Source organism: Astatotilapia calliptera, chromosome 14 (assembly GCF_900246225.1).
Source record: "Astatotilapia calliptera chromosome 14, fAstCal1.2, whole genome shotgun sequence".
Taxonomy (NCBI): domain Eukaryota; kingdom Metazoa; phylum Chordata; class Actinopteri; order Cichliformes; family Cichlidae; genus Astatotilapia; species Astatotilapia calliptera.
Genome location: NC_039315.1, coordinates 80,585 through 107,685, shown reverse-complemented (window position 1 = coordinate 107,685; position 27,101 = coordinate 80,585). Strand labels below are relative to the sequence as shown.

The following is a 27,101-nucleotide window of genomic DNA, read 5'->3' as shown; positions in this document are numbered from 1 at the left end:
TCTTGTTAATAATTTCACCTCCTCACTACGTACGACTCTGGATACTGTAGCTCCTGTGAAAACGAAGGCCTCAAATCAGAAGTACCTGACTCCGTGGTATAATTCTCAAACACGTACCCTAAAGCAGATGACTCGTAATCTGGAGAGGAAATGGCGTGTCACAAATTTAGAGGATCATCATTTAGCCTGGAGAAATAGTTTGCTGCTTTATAAGAAAGCCCTCCGCAAAGCCAGAACATCTTACTATTCATCACTGATTGAAGAAAATAAGAACAACCCCAGGTTTCTCTTCAGCTCTGTAGCCAGGCTGACAAAAAGTCAGAGCTCTTTTGAGCCAACCATCCCTTTAACGTTAACTAGTAATGACTTCATGAACTTCTTCACAAATAACATTTTTATCATTAGAGAAAAAATTACCAATAATCATCCCACAGATGTAATATTATCTACAGCTACTCTTAGTACCATTGATATTAAGTTAGACTCTTTTTCTCCAATTGATCTTTCTGAGTTAACTTCAATAATTACTTCCTCCAAACCATCAACGTGTCTTTTAGACCCCATTCCTACAAAACTGCTCAAAGAAGTCCTGCCATTAATTAATGCTTCGATCTTAAATATGATCAACCTATCTCTAATAATCGGCTATGTACCACAGGCCTTCAAGCTGGCTGTAGTTAAACCTTTACTCAAAAAGCATCTCTAGACCCAGCAGTCTTAGCTAATTATAGGCCAATCTCCAACCTTCCTTTATATCAAACATCCTTGAAAGAGTAGTTGTCAAACAGCTAACAGATCATCTGCAGAGGTTTATTTGAAGAGTTTCAGTCAGGTTTCAGAGCTCAGCACAGCACAGAAACAGCTTTAGTGAAGGTTACAAATGATCTTCTTATGGCCTCTGACAGTGGACTCATCTCTGTGCTTGTCCTGCTAGACCTCAGTGCAGCGTTCGATACTGTCGACCATAATATCCTATTAGAGCGATTAGAACATGCTGTAGGTATTACAAGTACTGCGCTGCAGTGGTTTGTATCATATCTATCTAATAGACTCCAGTTTGTGCATGTAAATGGAGAGTCCTCTTCACACACTGAGGTTAATTATGGAGTTCCACAGGGTTCAGTGCTAGGACCAATTCTGTTTACATTATACATGCTTCCCTTAGGCAGTATCATTAGAAGACATAGCATACATTTACACTGCTATGCAGATGACACCCAGCTCTATCTGTCCATGAAGCCAGATAACACACACCAATGAGTTAAACTGCAGGAATGTCTTAAAGACATAAAGACCTGGATGGCCGCTAACTTTCTGCTTCTTAATTCAGATAAAACTGAGGTTATTGTACTCGGCCCTGAAAATCTTAGAAATATGGTATCTAATCAGATTCTTACTCTGGATGGCATTACCTTGGCCTCCAGTAACACTGTGAGGAACCTTGGAGTCATTTTTGACCAGGACATGTCCTTCAATGCACATATTAAACAAATATGTAAGACTGCTTTCTTCCATTTGCGCAACATCTCTAAAGTTAGAAATATCCTGTCTCAGAGTGACGCTGAAAAACTAGTTCATGCATTTATTACTTCCAGGCTGGACTACTGTAATTCATTATTATCAGGAAGTCCAAAAAACTCACTGAAAAGCCTTCAACTAATCCAAAATGCTGCAGCAAGAGTCCTGACAGGGACTAGAAAGAGAGAGCAGATTTCTCCTGTTTTGGCTTCCCTTCATTGGCTTCCTGTTAAATCCAGAATTGAATTCAAAATCCTGCTCCTCACATACAAGGTCTTAAATAATCAGGCCCCATCTTATCTTAATGACCTTGTAGTACCATATCACCCTATTAGAGCGCTCCGCTCTCGCTCTGCAGGCCTACTTGTTGTTCCTAGAGTATTTAAAAGTAGAATGGGAGGCAGAGCCTTCAGTTTTCAGGCCCCTCTTCTGTGGAACCAGCTTCCAGTTTGGATTCAGGAGACAGACACTATCTCTACTTTTAAGATTAGGCTTAAAACTTTCCTTTTTTCTAAAGCATATAGTTAGGGCTGGACCAGGTGACCCTGAATCCTCCCTTTGTTATGCTGCAATAGATGTAGGCTGCCGGGGGATTCCCATGATGCATTGAGTTTTTCCTTTCCAGTCACCTTTCTCACTCACTATGTGTTAACAGACCTCTCTGCATTGAATCATATCTGTTATTAACCTCTGTCTCTCTTCCACAGCATGTCTTTATCCTGTCTTCCTTCTCTCACCCCAACCGGTCGCAGCAGATGGCCGCCCCTCCCTGAGCCTGGTTCTGCCGGAGGTTTCTTCCTGTTAAAAGGGAGTTTTTCCTTCCCACTGTCGTCAAAGTGCTTGCTCATAGGGGGTCATATGATTGTTGGGTTTTTCTCTGTATCTATGAAGCGCCTTGAGGCGACTTTTGTTGTGATTTGGCGCTATATAAATAAAATTGAATTGAATTGAATTGAATTGAATTGAACATGCAGAGGGTTGGTGAGAAAGATGAGGATGATCCATTGTGGCAACCTGTAAAGGGAGCAGCTGAGAGAAAAAGAGGAAGCACTTTAATTCCTGGACATGATTTAATAATCACCTTTTTATTGCTGATGCTGTATTTTTTCTTATTTGCATTTAAGGTGAGCTGGTGTTGTGGTGCTGGAACCAGGCGACCTCCCCAACAGAGTAATAAAATTCTGCTGGATTCCAGAGGGAGATATATTTCTGTCTGTAACACGCTGGACGTATTCTTGCTAAGTTTATTTAAAATCAGAATCACAGTTTAAGTGAAAACTTATGTCTGAAAACAGACAGTCACTAACGTTTTACTCAGCATTCTTTGCTTTGACCCAGTAAAACCATGAATCTGAATCCACAGTACTAAACTATTTGACTCCAGTTTAATGATAAAAATGGCAAAAGTGTGTTCATTAAAAATCTGATTTATTTTCATCACAGTGTCACAACAGTCAATAAAAATAAACACAGACTCTGAACTCGTTCACCTGGACCCTGATCCAGGAAGCGGCTTCAGCAAACCCTGAACTTCCTGTTCCAGAAGATTCGAGCTGGTCCAATCAGCTCTGAGTATGTTCAGCCTGACAGACCAGGGCAAAGAGTCAACAAAGAGCACTCTGTCATCGTCACAGACTGAATAAAGTTTGATTTAGATCAGCTGAATCCTGATGTGACCTTTGACCTTAAATCCAACAATCGGAGCAAGTTTGCCCACAGCATCTGTTATAGAGCTGTCTGCATGCCGCTCAGACACGGTTCAAACATTTCAGGAGGAGACGTTTAAATCGGGAACACAGTTCCAAAACAGAGCCGAACCTCGGTCTGATCCGCTCTGAATCTGTGCTCCTGATCCAATTTGGATCCATCCTGCAGAGTCAGTGCTGTGGACTCCCTGCTGTCTGGCATACCCACTGAGAATGTGTTAAGGTCAGAGGTTACAGTGAAAAATAAGTGTTTGTACGAACTTCACTCTGATCTCTGACAGCTATTCTACGAAATGGAAGGTCAGTTAAATGGTTGGGCTGCAGGACTCAGGGCGGAGTCAGAGAGAACACCTGCCAGTGAAAAGGTGAAGTTCACAGAGTCTGTTGCCACAGTAACGGACTCAGAGTTTAACTGAAGCTGCTTTCTGGAGCAGGACCCTGATTCAGTGCCAGCACTCCGCTCAGTCACAGGGACACCTGCCCACAGGTGAAGTACACGAATGAGAGTGAAACAGCGCCATCATGTGGACAAAATGACCTGATTTTTATGTGACTGACCTTTACATCATCATCCTGAGCCTTAAGCCAGGTGTCGTTTGAAGAATAAAATATTTTAGTTTTTCGTGTTGCATGGAGGAGTCATGTGACACTCTCAGGTCATGTGACTGTTCCCTCAGTGCAGTGGTCAACATGACATTACATGTATGTAATTACCTTACATACAGTACCGTCATCTTTCAGTGATACAGTAATGATGTACTGATTACATGTTGGTCCCTCTCTCTGACCGGCCTGTGCTACGGCTGCTCACGCTCTGGCACAGAGGAAAGGAGGAAGACAAACTGAGCAAGCTCAGGAAGTCTTTGTGGGAATGGACATCATCATCATCATCATCATCACGTTGTTACCTGGCTGCACAGCTGCGTTCAGCATCATGGGATCGCAGTAGAATCTGTCCTGCACTCTGCTGTGGTTCTGCTGTGTAACGTTCAGTGACACCGAGCGCGGTGGGAACAATGATTTAAACATTTCTCTGACAGTCTGAGGGAACGATCAGTCTTATGTTTCACAGACACTGATCCTGTTCATTGATTAATCTTAAAATTTCTCAGGACAAGTTAATAAAGTTTTATTTTAATATCGACTTTTACAAACTGAAGTGCACTTGGTTGATTACAGGAACAAAAAGCATCAAATCGTTAACAAGGACGCTATAGATGACATGATCACACTCTGTGTTGATCACAGCGAGTGTGAGAGTTTGTGTGCATATCCAAATATGAAATCTCCCCATGGCTTCGAGAACATCTGTGGACAAGATGGTCAACGTCTGTGGCAGACAGGAAGTCACGTGACCTCAGAATTGGAAGACACGTGCGGTCGTTTACACGTGGCCGAGTAGGCGGGGCGTGCACGATGAGGAGGAACAGGCCTCATAATTCCTGTCAAACTTTGATGTTTGTAGAATCAGCTGAGGTGGAGACGTCACATGACTCCATTATAACCCCGGCTGCGATGCTCCTCTGTTACACAAGAGCGAGGTTGCTGTGACTTCAAATGCCGGGTGCTGCTGATGTCACATGATTTCCTGTCCTCCATCTTGTCTGTAGTCAGATGCCACGTGGCTTGAGGCTGATTTACATTTATCTGATATCCCATAATGCTTTGCTTCAGTGCTTTGATTTGACATCATGATAATCAATCAGCTCATTCACCAATGATCAATAAACTGCATTCATCAAGTGAAAGCTTTCTGCAGACCGTCATCATCATCTACTGCCCCCAAAGGAGTGACCTTTGACCCTGACAAAGCTGTCTCTCCCTGTTGTTGATGACAGTCGGGGCAGCTGATGAGAGCAGACGAACAAACAACCTGTCAAAATATTCTCTTTTCAAAATAGCCTTTCTCATCTGAATAAAAGTGTTTTCCATATAAAACACGGTCACGTCATTCTTTCACACACAGATGAGCAAGCCTTTAATTTTTTAAATATAAAAACACCATTAAGCAACATTTTCAGCCTTTTTGTTACTTTATAAATGACTTTTTTCTGCTACACAACTGTCAGACTTAAAAAAAACCATCAGTCTTTTACAGATAGAAAAATAACGAGTAGAAAGACGACAGAAAGCTCTGCTACACCCGAATGACCACGCCCTTCTAGACTCTGATTGGATGGCAGGAGAACACCCGCATGAGTGTGTGTGTGAGAGTTTGTGTGTGTGTGTGGGGGGGGAGCTGCTTATCAGGTAACCTCAGGGGCAACTTCCTGCTTAACCCATGCAAGGAAACAGATTGGCTAATCAATATCTAGATCACTGGGAAACCACACCCCTTTTCTCTGTGAAGACGCTGATTTGGACAGTGCCTTTTCCTGGAGGTGAAACTTCCTTCCTAGAGGGCTCTGTGTGAACATTACTGCCCTCTGCACAGATTGACCGATTTCTCTGATTATTCTTCTGATGGTGAACGGACCTGCACACATCAGGACATCTGCAGCTTTACTGTGGTATGTTCTTTCTTTAAATGACAAACATACCACACGGAGGAGCAGGTCCACCTGTTAGTTTTTGTATGTAACTGAAGAACGTTTGCTCTTTCATGACTATTAGATTCAGTATAACTTGAATTCATGTAAAAAAGTAAGATGCTCAGAAGGGAAGAAAGAAGTTTAGTCAGATGACTTTCAGCAGTGGCTCTGCTCTTGCTCTCGTGAAACAAGGAAGGAAAAGCATCTTTCATCACATTCAAGCATTCAGTGCACGGTGGAACCTCATCATGATCATCATTGCTGTGTTTCTCCGTTTTACACAACACTGTTCTGGGTGTTTCATGGCGCGAGTATTTGTCTTTCAGATGGCGGTGTCCCAGAACACGGTGGCAGCATGGCCAGCGGCAGTGGGCGAGGCCGAGTATGGCGGTGGCTGCTTCCTCTTCCAGCTGGGCAAGATGGGCATACTGTCCTGTTTGCACAGATTCTTATCTGGCCGCTGACGAGCTTTGATCTCTCGACATAAAACTCTCTTTTTCTCAATCATCTCCATCATGGTGGCGTCGCCACATAGCCATGGCATCTGGACACAAAGAACAGCTCGACATCAACAGACCCATACCTCCCTTCTCACTGCAAACTACACTGAGACACACAACGTTACTGTGATGTTTCACACAACTGCTGGCTGTGGACGCCCTGCAGGTTCACCGTCACATTCCTATTCCTAACCTGCTTTCTTTGACCTAGATAAAAATTTCACTGAGGTCAAGGAAAAGAGATGATGCTGAGGACAGGAATGACCTCACGTTTGTTTTTCCTCCATGATGTGACATTGGATGTCTGAAGTGCTCACACTACAGTTTGCAGAAGATGGACTACAAAACCTCCGTCTAACTTCCCTACAACATTGTTTTCTGGAGGTAATTTATACCAGAAAAGTCAGTGAAATATAAGGTTGAAATTAAACCTTATATTTCACTGACTTTTCTGTGAAATATAATATAACATCCAGGGTTAGATTTACTAATGTCTGTAGCAGCACAAGGCCGTCTTTTGATGTTATAAATGTGCTGGTCAGTTTTAAAGTCTTAAATAATCAGGCCCCATCTGATCTTAATGACCTTGTAGTACCATATCACCCTATTAGAGCACTTCGCTCTCGCTCTGCAGGCCTACTTGTTGTTCCTAGAGTATTTAAAAGTAGAATGGGAGGCAGAGCCTTCAGTTTTCAGGCCCCTCTTCTGTGGAACCAGCTTCCAGTTTGGATTCAGGAGACAGACACTATCTCTACTTTCAAGATTAGGCTTCAAACTTTCCTTGTGTTAGGGCTGGACCAGGTCTATTTATTTGTTTGATTATTTATTTAAAATTTTATACTTTGTAAAAGTGTAGTACTTTTTTTTGAACAGTAAGATACATTTAAAATGAGTCAGCAAAACACACACACACACACACACACACACACACACACACACACACACACACACACACACACACACACACACACACACACACACACACACACACACACAGTATTATGTATAAGCTTGTATGCTAACTGTATCTCTTAATACATAACTCTATTACCAAAACATAACTTATCGTGTTGTAAACAATAATGATATGATTTTCTGTCCAGCCTGTTTGTGGAGTGACCTGATGAGTCTTGTTTGCCTGTGACCGTCGTGAATTGACATTGCTTTGAACAAAGGGTTAGACGCTTCATCAGTTTCCTAATGTGTTTACAATGAGCTCTGTAGTATTTCATATGGTTTTTAAATGTAAGAATAGAATCTTTTTTTTTTTTTTTGCCTGTCCCATTTGGCTCTTTTGCATCAGAATTGTTGTCTAAAGGCAAAGAAAGATGCCCAACGGATTTACTTTATTGACCATCCCAGCCTTGCCGTAATGGTCCATTTGATTCACCTTTTATTGTTTATTTTATTTTCACTTACTGAATACGGGACAGACTTGACTGGGGGAAAGAAGGGGAGAAAGAAAGAGGGAAAGAGAAACAGCTGAGAAGAGGGACGGGGGAGAAGGGCAAAAAACAAAAACCAACAGAATGAGCAGAAAAAAAGAAAAAAAAGAAATAAAAAATGCATTTATCAATCACCTGGATCACCTGCTGAGAAAGAAAAAAGAAAGCAAGCAGAAGAGAACAAGAGTAATAGAATAAACAACATCACAATGATATATGGGAATATGACAGTAAATACTAAATATTAAACATTATTGTGCAGCACATAAGATCAACAGAACACAGTGTGCTTTGAGGTAGGAGCCAAAAAGGGTGTAGTTTGTGGGTGTGATCACCCGTGTGTACACCTGTGAGCATGGACGCGCTTGTTTTTTAAAAGGTTCCTTCATGTAATGATCTGCTAGAGGGTGTGGGGGGGCCACAGCCCCGTCCTCCAGGGCATGAAGCAGGTATGTAAGAATAGAATCTAAAAGCACTTTTCTGATTAGTGCCTACTTGGGTCAGCTCGGCGCAGATTGACTCAGTTTTCAGGGTTTTCCATTATGTACTAGTACCTTACGTACACCTTATGTCCCATTACGTACTGGTACTTTTTTAGCACCTACTCAGCGAGAGTTCTGGGCAATCCGAGGTGATCTGAAAACATGGCGTTAGCCTAAGCAGCCCCTTTAAGCCCTGATTTTAGTAATTTTTTTCATGGCTGTATCTGTTTCCCTCATTACTGGTGTAAATTGTGATTTAACTGAGCCCAGTCTGGTTTTCTGTTATCCTTCTGAGACACACTAAGTGCCTCTGAAGGATTAGGAAATGTGGATATAAGTGTCTTAATTTCCTACTGGATAACTGAGAACCTACATGGACTGATCCCTACAGGCCTGTTCACTGTTTTATATTTCATTATATGTTCCAGTTGTGCCTTATTTCATTATCAAAATGCTGTGTTTCCCTTTTTGGCATTAATGAAATGCACTTCTCTTTTAATGCGGGGGGATTCCCATCACATCTTATGAAGACTCTAGAGCGGCTCTTCCTCAACTTCCTCCGACCACAGGTACAACATGCCCAGGACCCACTACAGTTTGCATACAAGGCGGGTGTCGGAGTGGAGGATGCCATCCTGTACCTCCTACACAGAGCCCACTCACACCTGGATGGGGGAAAAGGCACGGTCAGGATCCTGTTTCTTGACTTTTCCAGTGCCTTTAATACCATCCGGCCCTGTATGCTTCAGGAAAAACTGAACAGGATAGAGGTGGACCCCTGCCTGGTGGCTTGGATCTCCGACTACCTCACTGACAGACCACAGTACGTCAGGCTGAAGGACATCACGTCTGACACAGTGGTCAGCAGCACAGGAGCACCACAGGGAACTGTGCTGTCCCCTCTTCTCTTCACCCTGTACACCTCTGACTTCTGCTACAACTCTGAATTATGCCATATTCAGAAGTTTGCAGATGACATGGCCATCATGGGGTGTATCTGGGATGATCAGGAAGAGGAGTACAGAAGTCTGGTGAGGAACTTTGTCGCATGGAGTCACACAAACCACCTGCAACTCAACACCTCAAAGACTAAGGAACTGGTTGTGGACTTCGGGAGGTCCAGAGAAGGTCCACTGCCGGTTCAGATAGAGGGGGAGGAGGTGGAGGTGGTCAACAAGTACAAGTACCTCGGGCTGTGGGTGGACAATAAACTGGACTGGTCATGCAACACAGAGCACCTGTATAAAAAAGCCCAAAGCCGACTGTACTTCCTCAGGAGGCTGAGGTCTTTTAACATCTGCAGGAAGCTCCTGAGGATGTTTTACCAGTCAGTGGTTGCTGGAGTACTTTTCTATGCTGTGGTGTGCTGGGGGAGCAGCACAGCAAAGAGGGACTCATCCAGGCTGGAGAAACTGATCAGGAGGGCTAGCTCTGTGGTCGGCATGAAGCTGGACACTCTGGTGACAGTGGCAGAGAAAAGGACATTAAAGAAACTGATGGACATTATGAACAATGTTGGGCATCCTCTGCACACGGCCATTAACAACCAGAAGAGTCTGTTCAGTGACAGGTTGCTTCTCCCAAAGACAAGAACTAACAGACTTAAAAACTCCTTTGTCCCACACGCCATCAGACTGTTTAACTCCTCCCTGGAGGGGAGAGGGAGGGGAAACAGGAGGACAAAGGAGGGGGGAACAACTAAGCTGTAGTGCCTCTGCACCTCACTGTACAATACCTTGTGCAATACTTTTGTAAATAGTCAACAGTGCAATAGACTCAATACTTGAAATGTGCAATTCACTTGTATTTTTATTTTTTATTCCTATTTATTCTATTTATCCCCTTCGTATATTTTATTTATATTTGTCTCTGTATTTATATATGTGTGTGTGTGTGTGTGTGTGTGTGTGTGTGTGTGTGTGTGTGTGTGTGTGTGTGTGTGTGTGTGTGTGTGTGTGTGTGTGTGTGTATATATATATATATATATATATAACAATTCTGTAACTGTAACTTCTGTCGTTGCTGTGCTTTTTGGAAGTCGAATTTCCCAGAGGAACCCACCCGAGGGATTAATAAAGTTCTATCTTATCTTATCTTATCTTATGATGCCTGGGTGTTTCTTCTTCACTCACTGTGTGTTTATGCACCTCTGCATTTAATGATGAGTTATTGTCATGTCTGACTGTGGCAGATGATGGACACAAACACAGAAACAACATTTGTATCTTTCGTGTCAGACCGAGGGCCGTGTCAGCACTGCATCATCAAATTCCTGTGTAATCTGTACTTTATTGATCCCCGTGGGGAAATCCCTCTTGGCATTTAACCCATTCTGTCACGGTTCGTAGGATGAGCCGTGTGGAATTATTAAAGGACCCAAAACGCAGGCAAAGGATGGATGATATGAGTGAGTGTTTATTTTCAAAGTGGCAAAATGACACCAACAGGCAGCGGGCGTATGAGAAGCAACTGAGGAACCCTAAACTGGGAAGACTCCTGTCTCCCATCGATGGGAGACAGGAGAGGAACACACCTGGGAGAAGTCACAGCTGACGGGACAGGGGAAACGTAAACTGAACACACTCACATAAGACAGAGACCTTCAGAATAAAACAGGAAACTCATAGACACAGAGGACCAGACAAGACACTGACCTTAACAGACAGACTCACGAACAGACACAGTGACACCATAGACAGACACAGACTCAGGACCATGACACATTCACTCAGTGAAGCAGTGGGCAGCCATTGGGCGCCCAGGGAGCAGTGTGTAGGGACGGTACCTTGCTCAGGGGTACCTCAGGATAGCCGTTCAGTGGATTTGGACCCCTGACCTTCCGATCATGGGGCCACCACTCTACCTACTGAGCTATCCCTGCCCCTGTATATGATGTATGTATGTATGATCTGTATATGTGGTTTCGACAATAAAGATGACTTTGACTTGACAAAGGGAGTCAATACTGAACATGAAATTACAAACAAACCAAGAGGAGATAACACTCAGCTAACATGGGACGACATGACAACAAGCAAAGGAAGACAGAGGACCTGAATCCACATACAGGATGATGAGAGGATAGGCTACAGGTAGAAGCACGCTGGACCTAATACTGAACACAATGCACACAGGACAAGGGACTATCAAAATAAGACAGGAAACACACAGACAGAGCCTCAGCCTGACATAGTGACTGTGGAGAACAACTAAACAGGGAACAGAAGAGTCATGACAGCAAGTGTAAACAGAGGGATCACAACAACCAAAGCTGGGAACACAATCCTTACCTCACAGTACTACACAAAAGACACATAAATGCTGGCTCCACAGACCCAGGACCATGACTAGGGATGGGTATCGTATAGGTTTTATCCAATACCAGTACCAAACTGGTACTTTTGAAACGGTGCCAGTGCTTAAAGAATGGAGAACACACACTTTGTCCAAAAACCTCTCATGTTTAACTGATTTTTAACTGTTTTTTTGTAAAAGATAACAATGTTAGCCGTTTCTGCAGCTATGGGGCATATATGGCATCACTCTTGGCTGGAAGCAGTGCTTAAAGAATGGAGAACACACACTTTGTCCAAAAACCTCTCATGTTTAACTGATTTTTAACTGTTTTTTTGTAAAAGATAACAATGTTAGCCTTTTCTGCAGCTATGGGGCATATATGGTATCAGTCTTAGCTGGAAGCAGTGCTTAAACAATGGAAAAAACACAAACTTTGTCCAAAAACCTCTCATGTTTAACTGTTTTCCACTTTTTCTTTGGTCATTTTAGCCTTTTTGGCCAGGGTGAAGGGAGTATCTGCCATCAAACAAGAAGACAGCCGCATGTAACTACGACGGTGTTTGCTAGTTCACCTTACATGCATTAATGTAATAACGTGGTTAGCCTACTCAGCGTAGATTACACACGAACAACATTAAGCTACTCACGCAGAGAAGAACGGCTGCTGCTGCATCATCATCCTCATCATTTCTGCTACACTGGCAGGGCTAGGGGCCAGGACTCTCCTCTTCGGGTTTTTGGGGGATGTTGCTAACTCCGGGTTAGCAACATCCGGGCTAACTCCATTAGATTACAATAAAAACTGCCTTGACAGGACTACTGTTGTGATATATATATAAATTAAACAGTAATCATATTCTATGTCGTTTTGTTTTGGTTTGTGGTCTCCTGTTGCTGCTTTTTGGGGATTTTTTGGGTCCCTTTTCGTCCCATTCCTCTTTGTGTTATTTTTGTTGTAATTTTGAGTCTTTGTGGGTTTTTTGGTCTCTTTGTAGTACCAAACAGTTGTTTCTGTTTATCTGGACATAGCGTATTGAGCATATTTGTCACAGCTGCGACGGCAGACGTGTGGAGGTGAGGTAAGGACTCAAACACAGGCGCTGACTTTGATGGGATGAGTGAGCTTTTATTTATAAGTGAGCAGGATACAGCAGGAGCGGAGGATGGAATGCTCAGAAACAAAGGGGAACCTAAACCTAAATCCACAGACGACACAGAGGAAGGGTCACACAGGGAGACCATGCAGACAAACCAGCAACACGCAGGATAAAACACAGGGCTTACAGTATATACACAGTGGAGTAACCAGGGAACAGGAGGGAAACACAGCTGGGAGAAATCAGGGCTAATGAGACTAGGGAAGAAAAACTAGACACAAGACATGGACCTTCAAAGTAAGACAGGAAATACAACGGGTATGCACAGACTCAAACTTAACACTAAGATGTCAGACATGGCAACAGGGAGGAAACATGGAGACGTGGGACGAAGGCAGGCACAGTCACACAGAACAGAAGGAGCTCAAAATACAAAACCTGAGAACAGGAATGACTAGAACAGTTCTGGGGGTTTTCTTGGATAGCAAACTTATATTCGAGAAACAAATTAATTCCGGTGCTTCATTGGCTTCCAGTGCGTTTTAGAATTAAATTCAAAATCTTACTTTTGACTTATAAAGTGCTAATTGGCCAGGCACCGGACTATTTGTCTGACATATTGCAGTTTTATACGCCCTCTAGAGCCCTTCGATCAAGCGATCACCTGCTCCTTACCTTACATAAGTCTAGGATGGTTCATAGAGGAGATCGGGTGTTTGCGGTTGTGGCACCGAAACAGTGGAATGATCTACCTCTCCACATTAGAAAGGCCCCAACTGTTACTCTTTTTAAATATTTTAAAATATTTTTTTACTCTGGCTTTTGAAACTGTATGAGAGTTACCAATTCTTTTATCCTAATTTTCTTTTAATTTTTTTACCTGTCGTTGTTGTCAATGTCATTGTTTAACTGTTACTCTGTACAGCACTTTGGTCAGCTCCCTGTTGTTATTAAATGTGCTTTATAAATAAATAAATAAATAAAATAAATAGAACAGAACCAAAACTATTAACAGTGACAACCCTAAATAACAAATAGTCAAGAAACACAAATGAACAGCTGCGAAATGGTATAATATTTGCCCATGGATTAAAAATAATATAAATAAGAGCCTGAAAAAAGCATGGGAAAGGGATCTAGGGCGTACAATGGATGAAGATACATGGGATTCTACATTGTCGAACAATGGATTATACATTAGGGAAGCCAGGGGGAAATTTATTCAATACAAAATTCTTAACAGATACTATTATATTCCTTCAAGGCTGTATAGAATGGGGATTGGTAGAGATGACTTGTGTTGGAAATGCCAACAAGCCAAAGGTACTCTGATACATGCCCTCTGGGAATGCCCGCTGGTTTTTCCAGTTTGGAACACTGTACTGAATTATTTGCAGGGGTGGACACTTTGTAACCTACCCAGATCACCTAAATTATGTTTACTAGGAGACAAAGGAGAGGTGCCGCAATTAAATAAACACCAGTTTAGAGTGTTAAGTACTGCATTGGTAACATGTGCCCGTGTCATTTTGGAACACTGGAAGGACTCTCATATTCCAACGCTTAAAATGTGGAAAGACAGAATGATTGGGAATGTTGCATGCGAAAAGATGCTGGGAAAAATACATCATGTGACGGAAGCTGCGCTGGAACAGTGGGACAACTTTTGCACCTACATGTCTACCTGACTTGGACATTTGAGCTTAATACAACATATGTTAAAACCTCACTTGTTTTGTTTTGTTTCGTTGTGTTTTATTTTGTTTGTTTGTTTGCTTCTTGCTTTTGGTTGTTGCATCTCTGTATTTGCTGTTATAGAATGCAAAATCTAATAAATACTTGAATTATAAAAAAAAAGAAACACAAATGAAAAAGCTACAAAATATTGGGTCACTGACCCAGGACCATGACAGTGTTGTCCCACTCCCACAGAGTGCACTATGTCCAGATGAACAGAATCAACTCTCTGGGATTTCCTTACCTGAATGATTGAGCATTTGTCAAGATGCCTCTTTGTAGAGTTTTGTGGTGTTTTTGCGTTGGTTTTTTTTTTTTTGTCTCGTTGTTTTTTTCATCTATTGGTGCCATTTTTGGTTTTATTTTTAGTCTTTATTGTGTTTTGTGCCTCTTGGTGTTGTTTTTGTCCCCCTTTTTATTCATGAGCATATGAAATCTGAGTTTCTTGTTGTGTATTGATTCATTTAGCAACAGTAGGCATTATCAGTCTGGCATGTGATTGGCTGTTACTCTGTGATGTGGCATCCTGATGAATCTGTCTTTGTGTCAATATTAATAGTTACAGTCAATACTTTAAGCTTTATTGTCTTTTTTTTCTTTTATTGTCTTTTTTGAGTTAGATAAGCGAATGGACGGACACACACACACACACACACACACACACACACACACAGAAAGACAGACAGAGAAGACAATAACATGTTTTTAATTAGATGACTTTAGCTCACGGTTGTGTGTACGTGTGAAATGATCACAGCAGCTTTCGTGTATGAGGATAACTTTGACATCCATACATTTTGATTATATTATAAACAAATATAATAAGATTATAATTATAGAAACAACCATATTGTACAACATAATCATTGTTAATAAATGATTGAATTTAAGTTTTGCTTACATGTTAAAGAAGTGGGATAGATATTAGTGGGTGGAGTTATTATTGGTGGAAGTAGGTGTGGTTGCATCCACATGTTCAGGTAAAAAGTTTACTGACACTTTTAATTCGATCTTTTATGATTTAAAAGGTTTTAATTTCAGAGTGAATTTGAACAGTGTTGTTGTTAGTTTAGTGTAATGTTAATATAATGTTAGTATTAGCATTTAACTTTGTATCACTATAGAAACTACAGTATAAGTACTGGAGCATTTAACCGCATGCTGTTAGTTTCAAAATGAAAGATAAATCCAAAAGATTGAAATATTTGACATGAATGACACAAAAGTCCAAATTAGTAAAAACGTGCGCACATCTTGTCAGACTTCAGCTGATGGACCAAAGCTTCTTTTACTCTCAAGTTGTTTTATTTTCTCTTGTTCAGTTAAAACCTGTGTAAAAATATTTCAGGTCATTATCATCTCAACATGTAACACAGACAATAAACAGGTAAACAGGTGCTTTACACATGCTGTACCTGGCTTAGGGCAAGGTGATGCGGCTCATGCAGGTGACGATGTGGCATGCCGCCTGGTGAAGGAACTCCTGAAGTCGAAGCTGAGCGGCCGAGCTTACCCGCAGACTTTGGTTCTGCAGATACAGATCAGTGATCGTCAGTAAACTCAAAGAGACATCACCTCGGTGCACATATGTTTGTGTAGATTTTTAGTCCTCCAGGGGTTCTGTTATGAAATAAATATATATTCTTAATGCTTATTTTCTGTTTATATTGTTTTATAGAGCCCAGTGTAGGAAAACACCCTTGTGAGTTAGAATGTAGGCCAAAAGTCACAGAATAGACTGCACGTCCTGTGCAGAAAACAGGAAGTATAGTGCAGAGGAATTTAATAGTTCTTACTAGAGATGGCACGATACCACTTTTTTATGTCCGATACCGATATCATAAATTTGGATATCTGCCGATACCGATATGAATCCGATATAGTGTTTTTTAATCAACAAAACTGTTTTTTTAAATATCTTGCTGCATTTTGTATAAGTTCATACTCAAGTTTAAAACATCAACTACACTAAAGCTATTCTGTTATACCTGTATGCAAAAAAAAATATTTCATAGTTCAGCAATACTGATCAATCTAATAAACTTAGACCTACACCATCCTCCCTATTCTGGTATTTTAAAGAGTACTTAGCATAAATATTAAGCAACCTAACTAATAGGGTTCCAACTCCCAGCAACAACAAAAATAAATAAATACAACATAGGGAACCACCCCTCACGCTCCACCTCATGATGCTTAATCGACGTAATCAACCTTAATTTGATGCAGTGTGAAAAAAAATGCACAGAAATCAATTATTTTTTTTCAATATATTAAAATATTAAATAGATTCAACATCTTTCTTCAACAAAATTGCAGACTGCACAGATGGTACCTTCCCAAAGGAAAAAGTACTATAGCTTACTAGAGTATATATATTAGACTTAATAGTCACTATATACAGTAATTGACTTCTATTCATTTTACATCAGATTAAAACTTTGGGTGTCAGATAATTATTTATTAAAAGCTCGACATTTTAAATGAGAATAAGAAAGAAAAGTATGTCTTTGTGCCCCCTTTTCCCTGTTAATGCCCTATCGGCCCCCCTGGCTAAACTTTGCTAGATCCGCCCCTGCACAGTTACGTCAGCTACGTAGAAAAAGATCCTCGAGTAGAAAGTAATAATAAATAAATTCTAACAGCAGCTGATCAAGCTTAAACGTGCTGCTGTTGTTCAGCCGCTGGTTTCCTCTTTCTGGTGCAAAGTGGGCCAAAAACAAACAAGAGAGACGGACTCGCGACAGAAAAGCCGATCAGCTGATCGTTAAGCAGTTTCATGATTGAAGTAGCAGCAAGAGGAGGAAGTCGCTCCATATATCGCTTGTTAAGCTTAACGCAGGAATGCTTTACAAACATTCAGAGATGGACTTACACACTTGCTTTACTTCTCTCGGGATAACTTTGTCGGAGATGAAATGCCGGGTTGCTAGCGAAGCTCCACATGCTATCCAGACCACCGACAGGTCCCGCACGCCACAGCCGCTCTATCACGTGATGCATACTGCTCCGACGTGCTAACGTTCTGAGGCGAGTTACAGCGTGTTGCAAGTTTTGTGAGGTGCTTTCGTGATATTTAATGGATCGGATTACATTTTTTATTTTTCTCCGATATCCGATCCAGTAATTTAGGTCAGTATCGGACCGATACCGATACGTAATATCGGATCGGTCCATCTCTAGTTCTTACCCTTTTTTTTTGTACCTCGGGGCCCAACCTTTCCACTACACAGTGGCCCGAGGTTAGGGCTATTACTGACACTGAATAAATTGGCGTTGCTTTTGGTTTGATTTATACTTAATAACTACATCCAATCTATTTCATTTTAACGACTAAAACCTTATCAAATAAACATGATGAAGACATGATGCAATGTAATAATCACAAAGACATTTATTTATTATGTGTATGTGAACCTGCACAAAGAACAAAATGCCAAACAGGTTAACTTTCATGGGAATCAAACTGACACAAAAATAATTCACAATTCAATTTTACTACAGCAAAAGAGAAGAAAAAACTGGATAAATAATGTGATGATAAAATAAATACATTCAAAATAATTTTCTGACTAAATGAATAACTAAATAAATAAACTGTTATAGAATGTAAACAAAGCGCAAATGAAAATATAGCCCTATAAAGTCATGGTCCCGGGTCGGTGACCCAGCGTTTTGAGTTTATTGTTATTACTTTTTAGTTTCTTCTGATTTGGTGTGAATTCTTATTTTGTATTAGTTCTTAGGAGTTGGTCCTTGTGTTTAGTGTTTTAGTGTTCTCCCTTCTGCGCTCTGTTCGTGTCCCTAAGTTAGTGTTCTAGAACAGCTTGTGAGTTTCCGGTTTTACTTTGTAAGTCAGTGTCTGGTGATGTCAGTTAGGAACAGCTGTGTCTCCATCCTGTTCGGGCCATTCCTTATTCCCTTCTGTGTGCATTGATAGTGTGTATCTACCTGTGCTCACCGTCGGTTCATCTGTGTTATTCAGTCTTTCTCCGTGTCTCCCCTGCTTTCTCCATGTCATCTCCGTGTATCATCCCGTGTCCTTATATTTTCAGGTTTGTTTATTAGTTTTGCCCAGTCTAGGTTTTAGTAGCTCCCTGTTCCTTATTTCCTGTTTCCTGTTTCCTGTCACTGTAAATAAACACTCACTCGCACCCCAGCCAGTACCTGCATTTTGGGTCCTTCTCTCGTAACACCACATGACTGTTGCCCCAGCCGTGACATATAATCTGTGAGTGAATCTGAAAGTTTCAGCAGTAAACCGTTTTTCATTGGCAGAACCAGAAGTTACTCTTTATATTTAAGACAAATGTGCAAACAGTCACAACAGGTAACTCCCCTTTACCTGAGACACCTGAGCCTGCCTCTGAGACACGATCAAATCTGGTCTGGGTAGGGTTGGGGAAAGGATCACTCTCTGAGTCTGTTTCGGGCTTTGGTCTTGGTTGTGACCACAATGGAAAATCCTGATTCACACAGATATGTAGTTGTGAATGGGAGAAGGAGTTTCACAGCTCTTAGTGCCAGACATGGGTCCTCCTTTGAGACAGCACTCCAGAAGGAGCCCACATCAAGTTTGCTCCACTGCAACTTTAAAGTGCTGTTGGTGGAAACTTCCAGAAGCTGTGAGAACTGGGTCCATTTAGCTGCTGGTGCACGATCAAGAACATGATGTTGTGATGCCTGCAAGTCATTGAAGCTGCACCATCACTGCATACCCCAACACTGTCCTGCCAGTCCAGGTCGTTCTCAGTGAAGTAGTTGTCTTTTCTTTCAAAAGTCATTTTATTACACAAAGGTTTCAGAGCAACGTGTAATACAAAGTAGAGATGGCACGATACCACTTTTTTATGTCCGATACCGATACCGATATCATAAATTTGGATATCTGCTGATACCGATATGAATCCGATATAGTGTTTTTTAATCAACAAAACTGTTTTTTAAATATCTTGCTGCATTTTGTATAAGTTCATACTCAAGTTTAAAACAACAACTACACTAAAACCAAATAACCAAACAAATAGACAGGAACAAGAAAAAAAACGGGGAAGAGGGAGAATCCGTGGGTTACTCAGAAACAATGGACATTATATCTTTTACAGATTGCACATGCGAGGGGGGAAAAGAGTCTTTCCACTTTAGTGAAGTAGCTGTCTGACCAGCAGTAATGAAAGGTTTAGTGCTCTGAGTCTAGAGTTGGGCAGCTTCAGGTCTGCACCAAACATAGCACAGAGTGGCTCTGGTTTAATTTGAGGACTTCAGACATTGTTTGGAAAACAGAGGTCCAAAGGTTGGTCAACAAAGGTTGGTCAACAAAGGACAGGACCAGTACATATGAAGTAATGTACCACCCCCACACCTTCTACTGATTGGATCCACCTCTGGGTATATACACACCATCTTAGCGCTGGATCAGTGCCCCCGATGAACTATCTTAAATTGAATGAGAGTGTGTTGAGCACACATCGATGTATTGTGAACTTGGCCGAGGACAGAGTCCCACAGTTCATCTGTGATATGAAAGTTAAGGTCTTGTTCCCATTTACATTTGATGGCAGCTACTGAAGAACATTGTAAGTGGGAGATTAGATTGTACGAGGCTGATATTGGAGGTTGGACTGACCATTACAACATAATCTACCGGATTGTCTGGAGGTTTTTAGGGGAATTGTGCTGTCATAGTCTGCATGTAGTGTCTGACATGTAAAAAATGAAAAAAACTGAGATGTAGCAATGGCAAATTTAGTGGATATTTGAGAAAAACTTGCAAATTGTCCTTCTAAATCCAAGTCAGCAAAAGATTTTAGACCCTTTCTGTGCCAGATGTGAAAAGCGTTATCTGTCATTGAAGGAACAAATAGGTGGTTTGCTGCAATTGGGCGTTGAAGTGAGAAAGCCTGGTAGGGCTGGGCCATATTATACTGTTCACGGTAATATCTGTACAATGTTAGGCCATGATAAGAAAATGAAATATCGCGATAGAATATGGGTAAAACGTGCATGCGCAGTGCCTTTGTTTTCATACGCACATGGCCGAAAAAGCATGGCGGCAATGGAGAATGAGAAGGGAGAAAGCGGATCATTGAGTGAAACGGATGAACCAGAATTGGTTTGTAAAAATGCTGCAACTTCAGTGATGTGGAACTGGTTTGGTGTTTGTCTGTCAGATACCCACCAAAGCACAATTTTTTTTGTAGAACATGCAAGTGGGCCGTCGTATTGCCATATTTGTCGGACTAAGGTGCTCATAAATCTGGGAGTAATCTGGGTCCTAAAGTAAGTAAGTAAGTGAAATTTATTTATATAGCACATTTCACAGATAAAAATCACAAAGTGCTTTACAATAAGATCAGACATACAAGTTAAAATTAATTAAAAGCCCGTTTGTATAAAAATGTCTTCAGCTGCTTTTTAAAGGAGTCAGTAGAGTCTAGACAGCGTAAAGACAACGGCAGAGAGTTCCACAGCCTCGGTGCCTGAAAAGCCTGATCCCCACGTGTTTTAAACCTAGTACGTGGGACCACCAGTAGTCTCTGACTTGAAGACCTAAGTGCTCGGGATGAAACATGAGGTTTCAGCAGGTCAGAGATATACTGGGGAGCTTCACCGTGCAGAGCTCTAAAAGTTACAACTAAAATTTTAAAATGAACCCTAAAATTTACAGGCAACCAATGAAGAGAAGCCAAAACTGGAGTAATGTGTGACCTCTTGTTTGTACCAGTTAAAAGTCTTGCCGCTGCATTCTGTACAGACTGAAGGCGATCCAGAGCTGATTTGTTGAGACACCTAAAAAGATCGTTACAATAATCCAAACGAGAAGAGATAAAAGCATGAGTAATCATCTCAAGTTCTGCCTTTGACACCAGTAGCCTGAGTTTAGAAATGTTTCTTAGATGATAAAAACAGTTCCGGACAAGTTGTTTAGAGTGTTTCTCAAGAGACATCGAACTGTCAAATATAACACCTAAGTTTCTGAGACTCGACTGAAATGAAGGGTCTAAAAAACTGATATGCTGCCTAATTTCTGAGAGCATGTGATCAGGTGCAATAATCAAAGTTTCTGTTTTATCTGCATTTATTTAAAACATCAGTGATTGTTCCGATCCCTAAGAACACCCGCCCAGCCAGCCTAAATGATTATCGCCCAGTGGCCCTAACATCTGTAGTGATGAAATGTTTTGAGAGGCTCATGAAACCCTTTATTAGTTCTTTCCTCCCTCCCAACTTGGACTCATTGCAGTTTGCATACCGGACAAATAGATCCACTGGAGATGCTGTAGCACAGGTCCTGCACACCACACTGAGCCATCTAGATGAGGGACGTGGGAACTATGTGAGAATGCTGTTTATAGACTACAGCTCAGCGTTCAACACCATAGTGCCCCACATCCTTACGGATAAGCTCCGGGATCTGGGATTCAGCACATCCTTGTGCAGGTGGATTCACAGCTTTTTGACTGCGAGACCACAGTCGGTGAGAATAGGGGATGTGTACTCTCATACCCTTTCACTGAACATAGGGGCCCCCCAGGGATGTGTGCTTAGCCCTCTTCTTTATTCCCTCTACACCGCGGACTGCACGGCCAGATACCCCACTAACTCCATTGTGAAGTTCGCTGACGACACAGTGGTGGTAGGACTCATCTCCGGGAATGACGAGAGGGCCTACCGAAGCGAGGTGGACGGATTAGCAAAGTGGTGTGTGGCAAACCACCTCTCCATGAATATCAGCAAAACAAAGGAGATGGTGATTGATTTTAGGAGACAGAGAGGCGAGAAAACTCACACCCCAATTCAGATCAATGGAAACCCTGTGGAGAAAGTCTCTAATTTTAAATACCTCGGTGTTTATATCAACGAGGACCTTAATTGGAACACACATACGGACTTCCTCATCAGCAAAGGCAGACAGCGCCTCTATCATCTGAGGCGTTTAAAGAGGTTTAAGATCTCCAAGAACATCCAGAGGAGATTCTACACCGGGGTCATTGAGAGCATCCTGTGTAATAACATCACGGTGTGGTACGGGAACTGCACAGTACAGCAACAGAAAGCCCTGCAGAGGGTCGTGCGCACAGCTGAACGCACTATGGGAACATCTTTACCAACACTGCAGGACATCTACGCTGAAAGGTGCAGATCCCGGGCCATCAGGATCACTAACGACTCCAGCCATCCCGCTTACAAACTGTTCAGGCCACTGAGGTCAGGGAAACGCCTCTGTAGCCTGAAAACAAGAACTGAAAGGTTCAGGAGGAGTTTTTACCCACAAACAGTGAGACTCCTCAATCAAAACACAAATCGGACAACATGATGGACAATTCCATACACAGTATATAATTTTCCTTTGAGTTTTATCCTTATTTTTATTTGTATTTTATCATTTACATCTGTATTTATGTAAATACGTACACTATAGCTCTTAACTATTACAGCGTAATATTTTGCACGATGTTATACATTTTTATACTTTTATATAGATATTTTTTTATTATAAGTTTAGTAAGATGCACAGTCGGGGGGGGGGGGGGGGGGGAGTACTTTTTAGCCGGAAAAAACATTTCACTGTGTGTTGTACTAGTTATAACTACATGTGACAAATAAATAAAGAATTGAATTGAATTTATCTGAAGGAAACTGTCATTTAACCATTGTTTGATTTCTGACAGACAATTATTTAAATAAGACAATTTATACAACTCAGAAGCTTTGAAAGAACAGTACAACTGAATGTCATCAGCATAGAGATGATAAGAAATATTATTGTAACGTCTGATAATGTGGCCTAGAGGGAGGATATACAGCAAAAAGAGAATAGGACCTAAAACAGATCCTTGAGGTACCCCAGAAGACAGAACTGATGTTTCCGACAGCACATGATTTATACAGACAGTAAAGGATCTCTCAGATAGATACGACATAAACCATTTTAAAACAACGCCAGTAATCCCAAACAAGTCCTTCAGCCTATTTATCATGATGCTGTGATCAACAGTATCAAAAGCAGAGCTGAGATCCAACATAACCAGAACAGTGTACTCTCCAGAGTCTGCTGCCATCAGAATGTCACTAGACACTTTAAGCAAAGCGGTTTCAGTGGAGTGCAATTTGCGGAAACCAGACTGGAAAATGTCCAGAACATTGTTCTTTTCCAAAAAGTTGTTAAGTTGTTCTGCAACTGTTTTTTCCAAGATCTTTGACACCAATGGTAGTTTTGATATTGGCCTGTAACTGCTTGGAAGAGATGGATCCAATTTTGGTTTCTTTAACATTGGTTCAACAATAGCTTGTTTAAAATAGCTAGGAACTGAGCCAGTATAAAGAGAAGTATTAATTATTTCCAGAATACAGGGGCAAATAGAATCAAACACACTAATGAAAAATGGAGGAAGTATATCAAGGTGGCTTGAAGTCAGTTTCATTCGACCAAGCAGAGCACTGATGTCCTGTAAGGTAACAGGAGTAAAAGAGGACCAGGTATCAGAGGTAAGCAACGTGTCAGTGTGATACTGAGAGGATGATGGAGAAATATTAGACCTGACAGCAGCGACCTTATTAACAAAATAGTTTAAAAAGTCATTACAATCAGATTTAGTATAGACTGGTACATGAGGAATATCAGGAGAGACAATGTTTTTAATTGTATCAAACAATACTCTGGGATTTTTCTTTTTTGAAGCTATTAGATTAGCAAAATATTCCGTTCTGGCATCCGCCCGCTTCTGGTCCCAAAGTCAAACGAACACTGCAGCATCACTGAGAGTTAAAAACTGTCTAAATTCTTTCATCTTTAATAAAACGATCAGCATTGCTGCTTTACCAGGTGTAACTATGAAGTTTAACATCCAGGCATCCATGAAAACAGAATTTATTACATTTAACGGAGTTATAAGTTAGCGGAAGTTAGCGGAAGTTAGCGGAAGTTAGCTCGCTAGTTTCCACCTAAACATGATATAGCATGTTCTGACTGAGAGATTTCAGAAAAAATTCAAACGTACAGCTCTGCTATCACTTCCAACATAAATGAAGCCAGAAAACTAAACAGCAGTGACGTTTGTAGGGTTACTGAAGTTGGACTAGCTGGTATATAATGATGTGCTATGTGATCGCTAGCGACACAGCTATCTTAGCATAACATAAACAGTGAAGCTGGAGGATGAATGCTAACACTTTTCCACTCGCTAAAAGTTAACGTGAAGGTTCCTGATGGTTAGAGACAAATGCAATCGCATGGCAGGATGCTGTAAACGGACCAAACTTCAGTCAGGAGAACAACTGAGATAATCCATCCACAATACAAGGTTAGTCATTAATATACTGCAACAACACAGGAATAGAGCAACTTTGATAGAATACAGCATTAATGAATGAATGGTACAGAAGTGGAAGAAGCAAGAAGAATGAGTTGAATAAGGTTTGATAAGGTTATCTGACTACTTTGTTTCGCTTAATGTTTCTTATAATCCTGTGCACCGAAAAATACGTATTTGACTTTTTTGGCCAGAGGGGCCGATGGCGCAATATGGCAGCTTCGCCTCTGTCAGTCTGCCCCAGGGCAGCTGTGGCTACAACTGTAGCTTGCCTTCACCAGTGTATGAATGTGAGAGCGAATGAATAGTGGTATTGTAAAGTGCTTTGAGGGGTCCCGAAAAGCGCTATATAAATGCAATCCATTATTGTTATTATTATTATTATTTTTATTTGGCACACTGCAGTTTAATGTTGCAAAGCACCTCTTTTTAACTTCAGTGGATATTATACATGGTTATGCTCAGCAAGGAATTTGCATTTGCACAGTTAAATTTTTATATAACTTTAATGCACATAAAAAACAGCTGCTTGTTTAAGTGAAAATAAATGGGTTTTTTGCACTAGTAAAGTTGTGGAGTTGTATTTTGTCTCACATCAATTATATTGTCAGTTATATCGTTATCGCAAATTTTCAAATATATATATCGTGATAAATATTTTTGGCCATATTGCCCTGCTCTAAAGCTCGGAGGCCAAGACTCTTCCTAAACTGAGTCCAGATTCTAAGACTGCTGGACTACTCTATGATTGCTAGGCTAGAGTAAAGGCAGGGCCAGAGGGAGCGATGAGCCCAAAGTTGTGGGTAGAGAAATTTTCCTGCTCGAATAAGACTCCATGGTGACCCAAAGTGGTGATGATAGGTCAAGGTGGTACTCTCTCACATACAGCATACACCAAAATAGTCAGAGTAGCGACAGTTAGTTACCCCTTATGCCGTGGGACTAGCGTAAAGCAGTTTAATCCAGGAGCCCATTCCAAACCTTTCTAAAGTAAAAAACAAATACTACCACTCCACCCTATCAAATGCTTTTTCTGCATCCATAGCAATAAAGCATTCAGCCACAACATGGTTGGGGGTATAGATAATATTAAAAAGTTGCTGTATGTTAAAGAAGGAATGTTGATTTTTAATAAGGCCAGTTTGGTCGGGAGAAATTGTAGCAATTTCTTCCAGCCTGTGTGCCAGTAGCTTAGACAGAATTTTAACATCTGTGTTTAACAGAGATATAGGTCTATAAGAAGCACAGTCAGTTGGGTCCTTGTCCTTGTAACACTGTTATACAGGCCTGGTAACATGATGAAGGAAGTGCCCCAAAGTCAAGCAATTCTGCGAAAACTTGGCAAAGGAAGGGAGCCAAATTGTCTGAGAATTTTTTTATTATTAAAGTGTGTAGAAAATCCATCAGAGCCTGGAGATTTCCTGGATTGCATGGATGCTATTGCCACCTGAATTTCCTGTTTTTTTAATGGGGGCTTCCAGAAAAATGGGGGCTTCTGGAGGAAGCGAAGGCATATCGATGGAGTCAAAGAAGTCATGCAAATCTTTTACATCTACTGTAGATTCTGACGTAAATAATTTAGAGTAAAATGAAGAGAAAATGTCATTAATCGCCTTCTGATCTGTAGTCATCACTCCATTGTCCGCCCTCACTCCTGTTATGATTTGTTTAGCTCTTATGCCGCACAGTCGATTAGCCAAAAGCTTACAAGTCTTTCCACCATGTTCGTAAAATTCACTCTTGTTCCTTCTTCTTTGGCTCTCAGCGAAGGCGGTCGCACTTTTCTCCTCTTCTCTCCCTTATCTTCCCTGCTTAGCTCCTCATGTCCTTGTCTTGTCTCATGTTTTTTATTACTTTCCCTGGAACAGTCTCTCACAGTCTGTTCTTTAAAACCTAAAAGAGAATTATGGATTTGATCAACTGGTCTCTGAATGCTATTGACACCCTTTAACGAGAAGTCTGGGCTCGGGAGAGCCCGAGTGCCCTGGAGGGACTTTCCCTGCCGGATACACGATGGACGGGTGGCAGAGGGTCGTGTGCCTGGCGGGACTGTTGATCGAGGACGCTGAAGATATGTACCTATTCGGAACCATGATAACAGGGTTCTTGCTGATCGGAGCTGGCTTGGCCCTGGCTTATCGGAGAATTAAGACAGCGGAACCGGCTGTTCAAATCCCCACAAGGCTGCCCGCTGGGATTGGAACGACAGGTGCGACTTCTCAGAAAGGGCTCACTGAAGGCAGCATGGTTAAGAGCTTGGAGGCGCTTACGACTGCAGTGAATGCTCAGAATAACACCTTTGAGCGTATGTATGTTGGATTACATCAGGAAAGAATCAACTCAGAACAACATCTCTGGGTGGAGCTGGATTACATCTTGGATCAGTTGGCTGCGGTCCTGAGGTCTCAGAATCTGCTATGTGAGCAAAAAGAGTGACAAGACCACAGAATCAACGGCTAATAACATCACGGAGAA

General features: G+C 41.4%; 1 protein-coding gene across 3 annotated transcripts in view; it reads right to left on the bottom strand.

The window, feature by feature from the left end:
- Positions 1-4,328: 4,328 nt before the first annotated feature.
- The window catches only part of nyap2a (neuronal tyrosine-phosphorylated phosphoinositide-3-kinase adaptor 2a), a 77,325-nt gene continuing 54,552 nt past the window's right edge, over positions 4,329-27,101 (bottom strand). For 2 of the 3 annotated variants that reach the window (XM_026191738.1, XM_026191739.1), the window contains exons 7-8: positions 15,729-15,841; positions 4,329-6,299 (exon numbers count right to left, since the gene is read on the bottom strand). In XM_026191738.1, the coding sequence (XP_026047523.1) occupies positions 6,078-6,299; positions 15,729-15,841 (335 nt within the window). In that variant the 3' untranslated portion in view covers positions 4,329-6,077. Of the gene's footprint in view, positions 6,300-15,325; positions 15,643-15,728; positions 15,842-27,101 lie in introns of those variants that run through there. The other variant, XM_026191740.1, reaches the window with a different exon arrangement.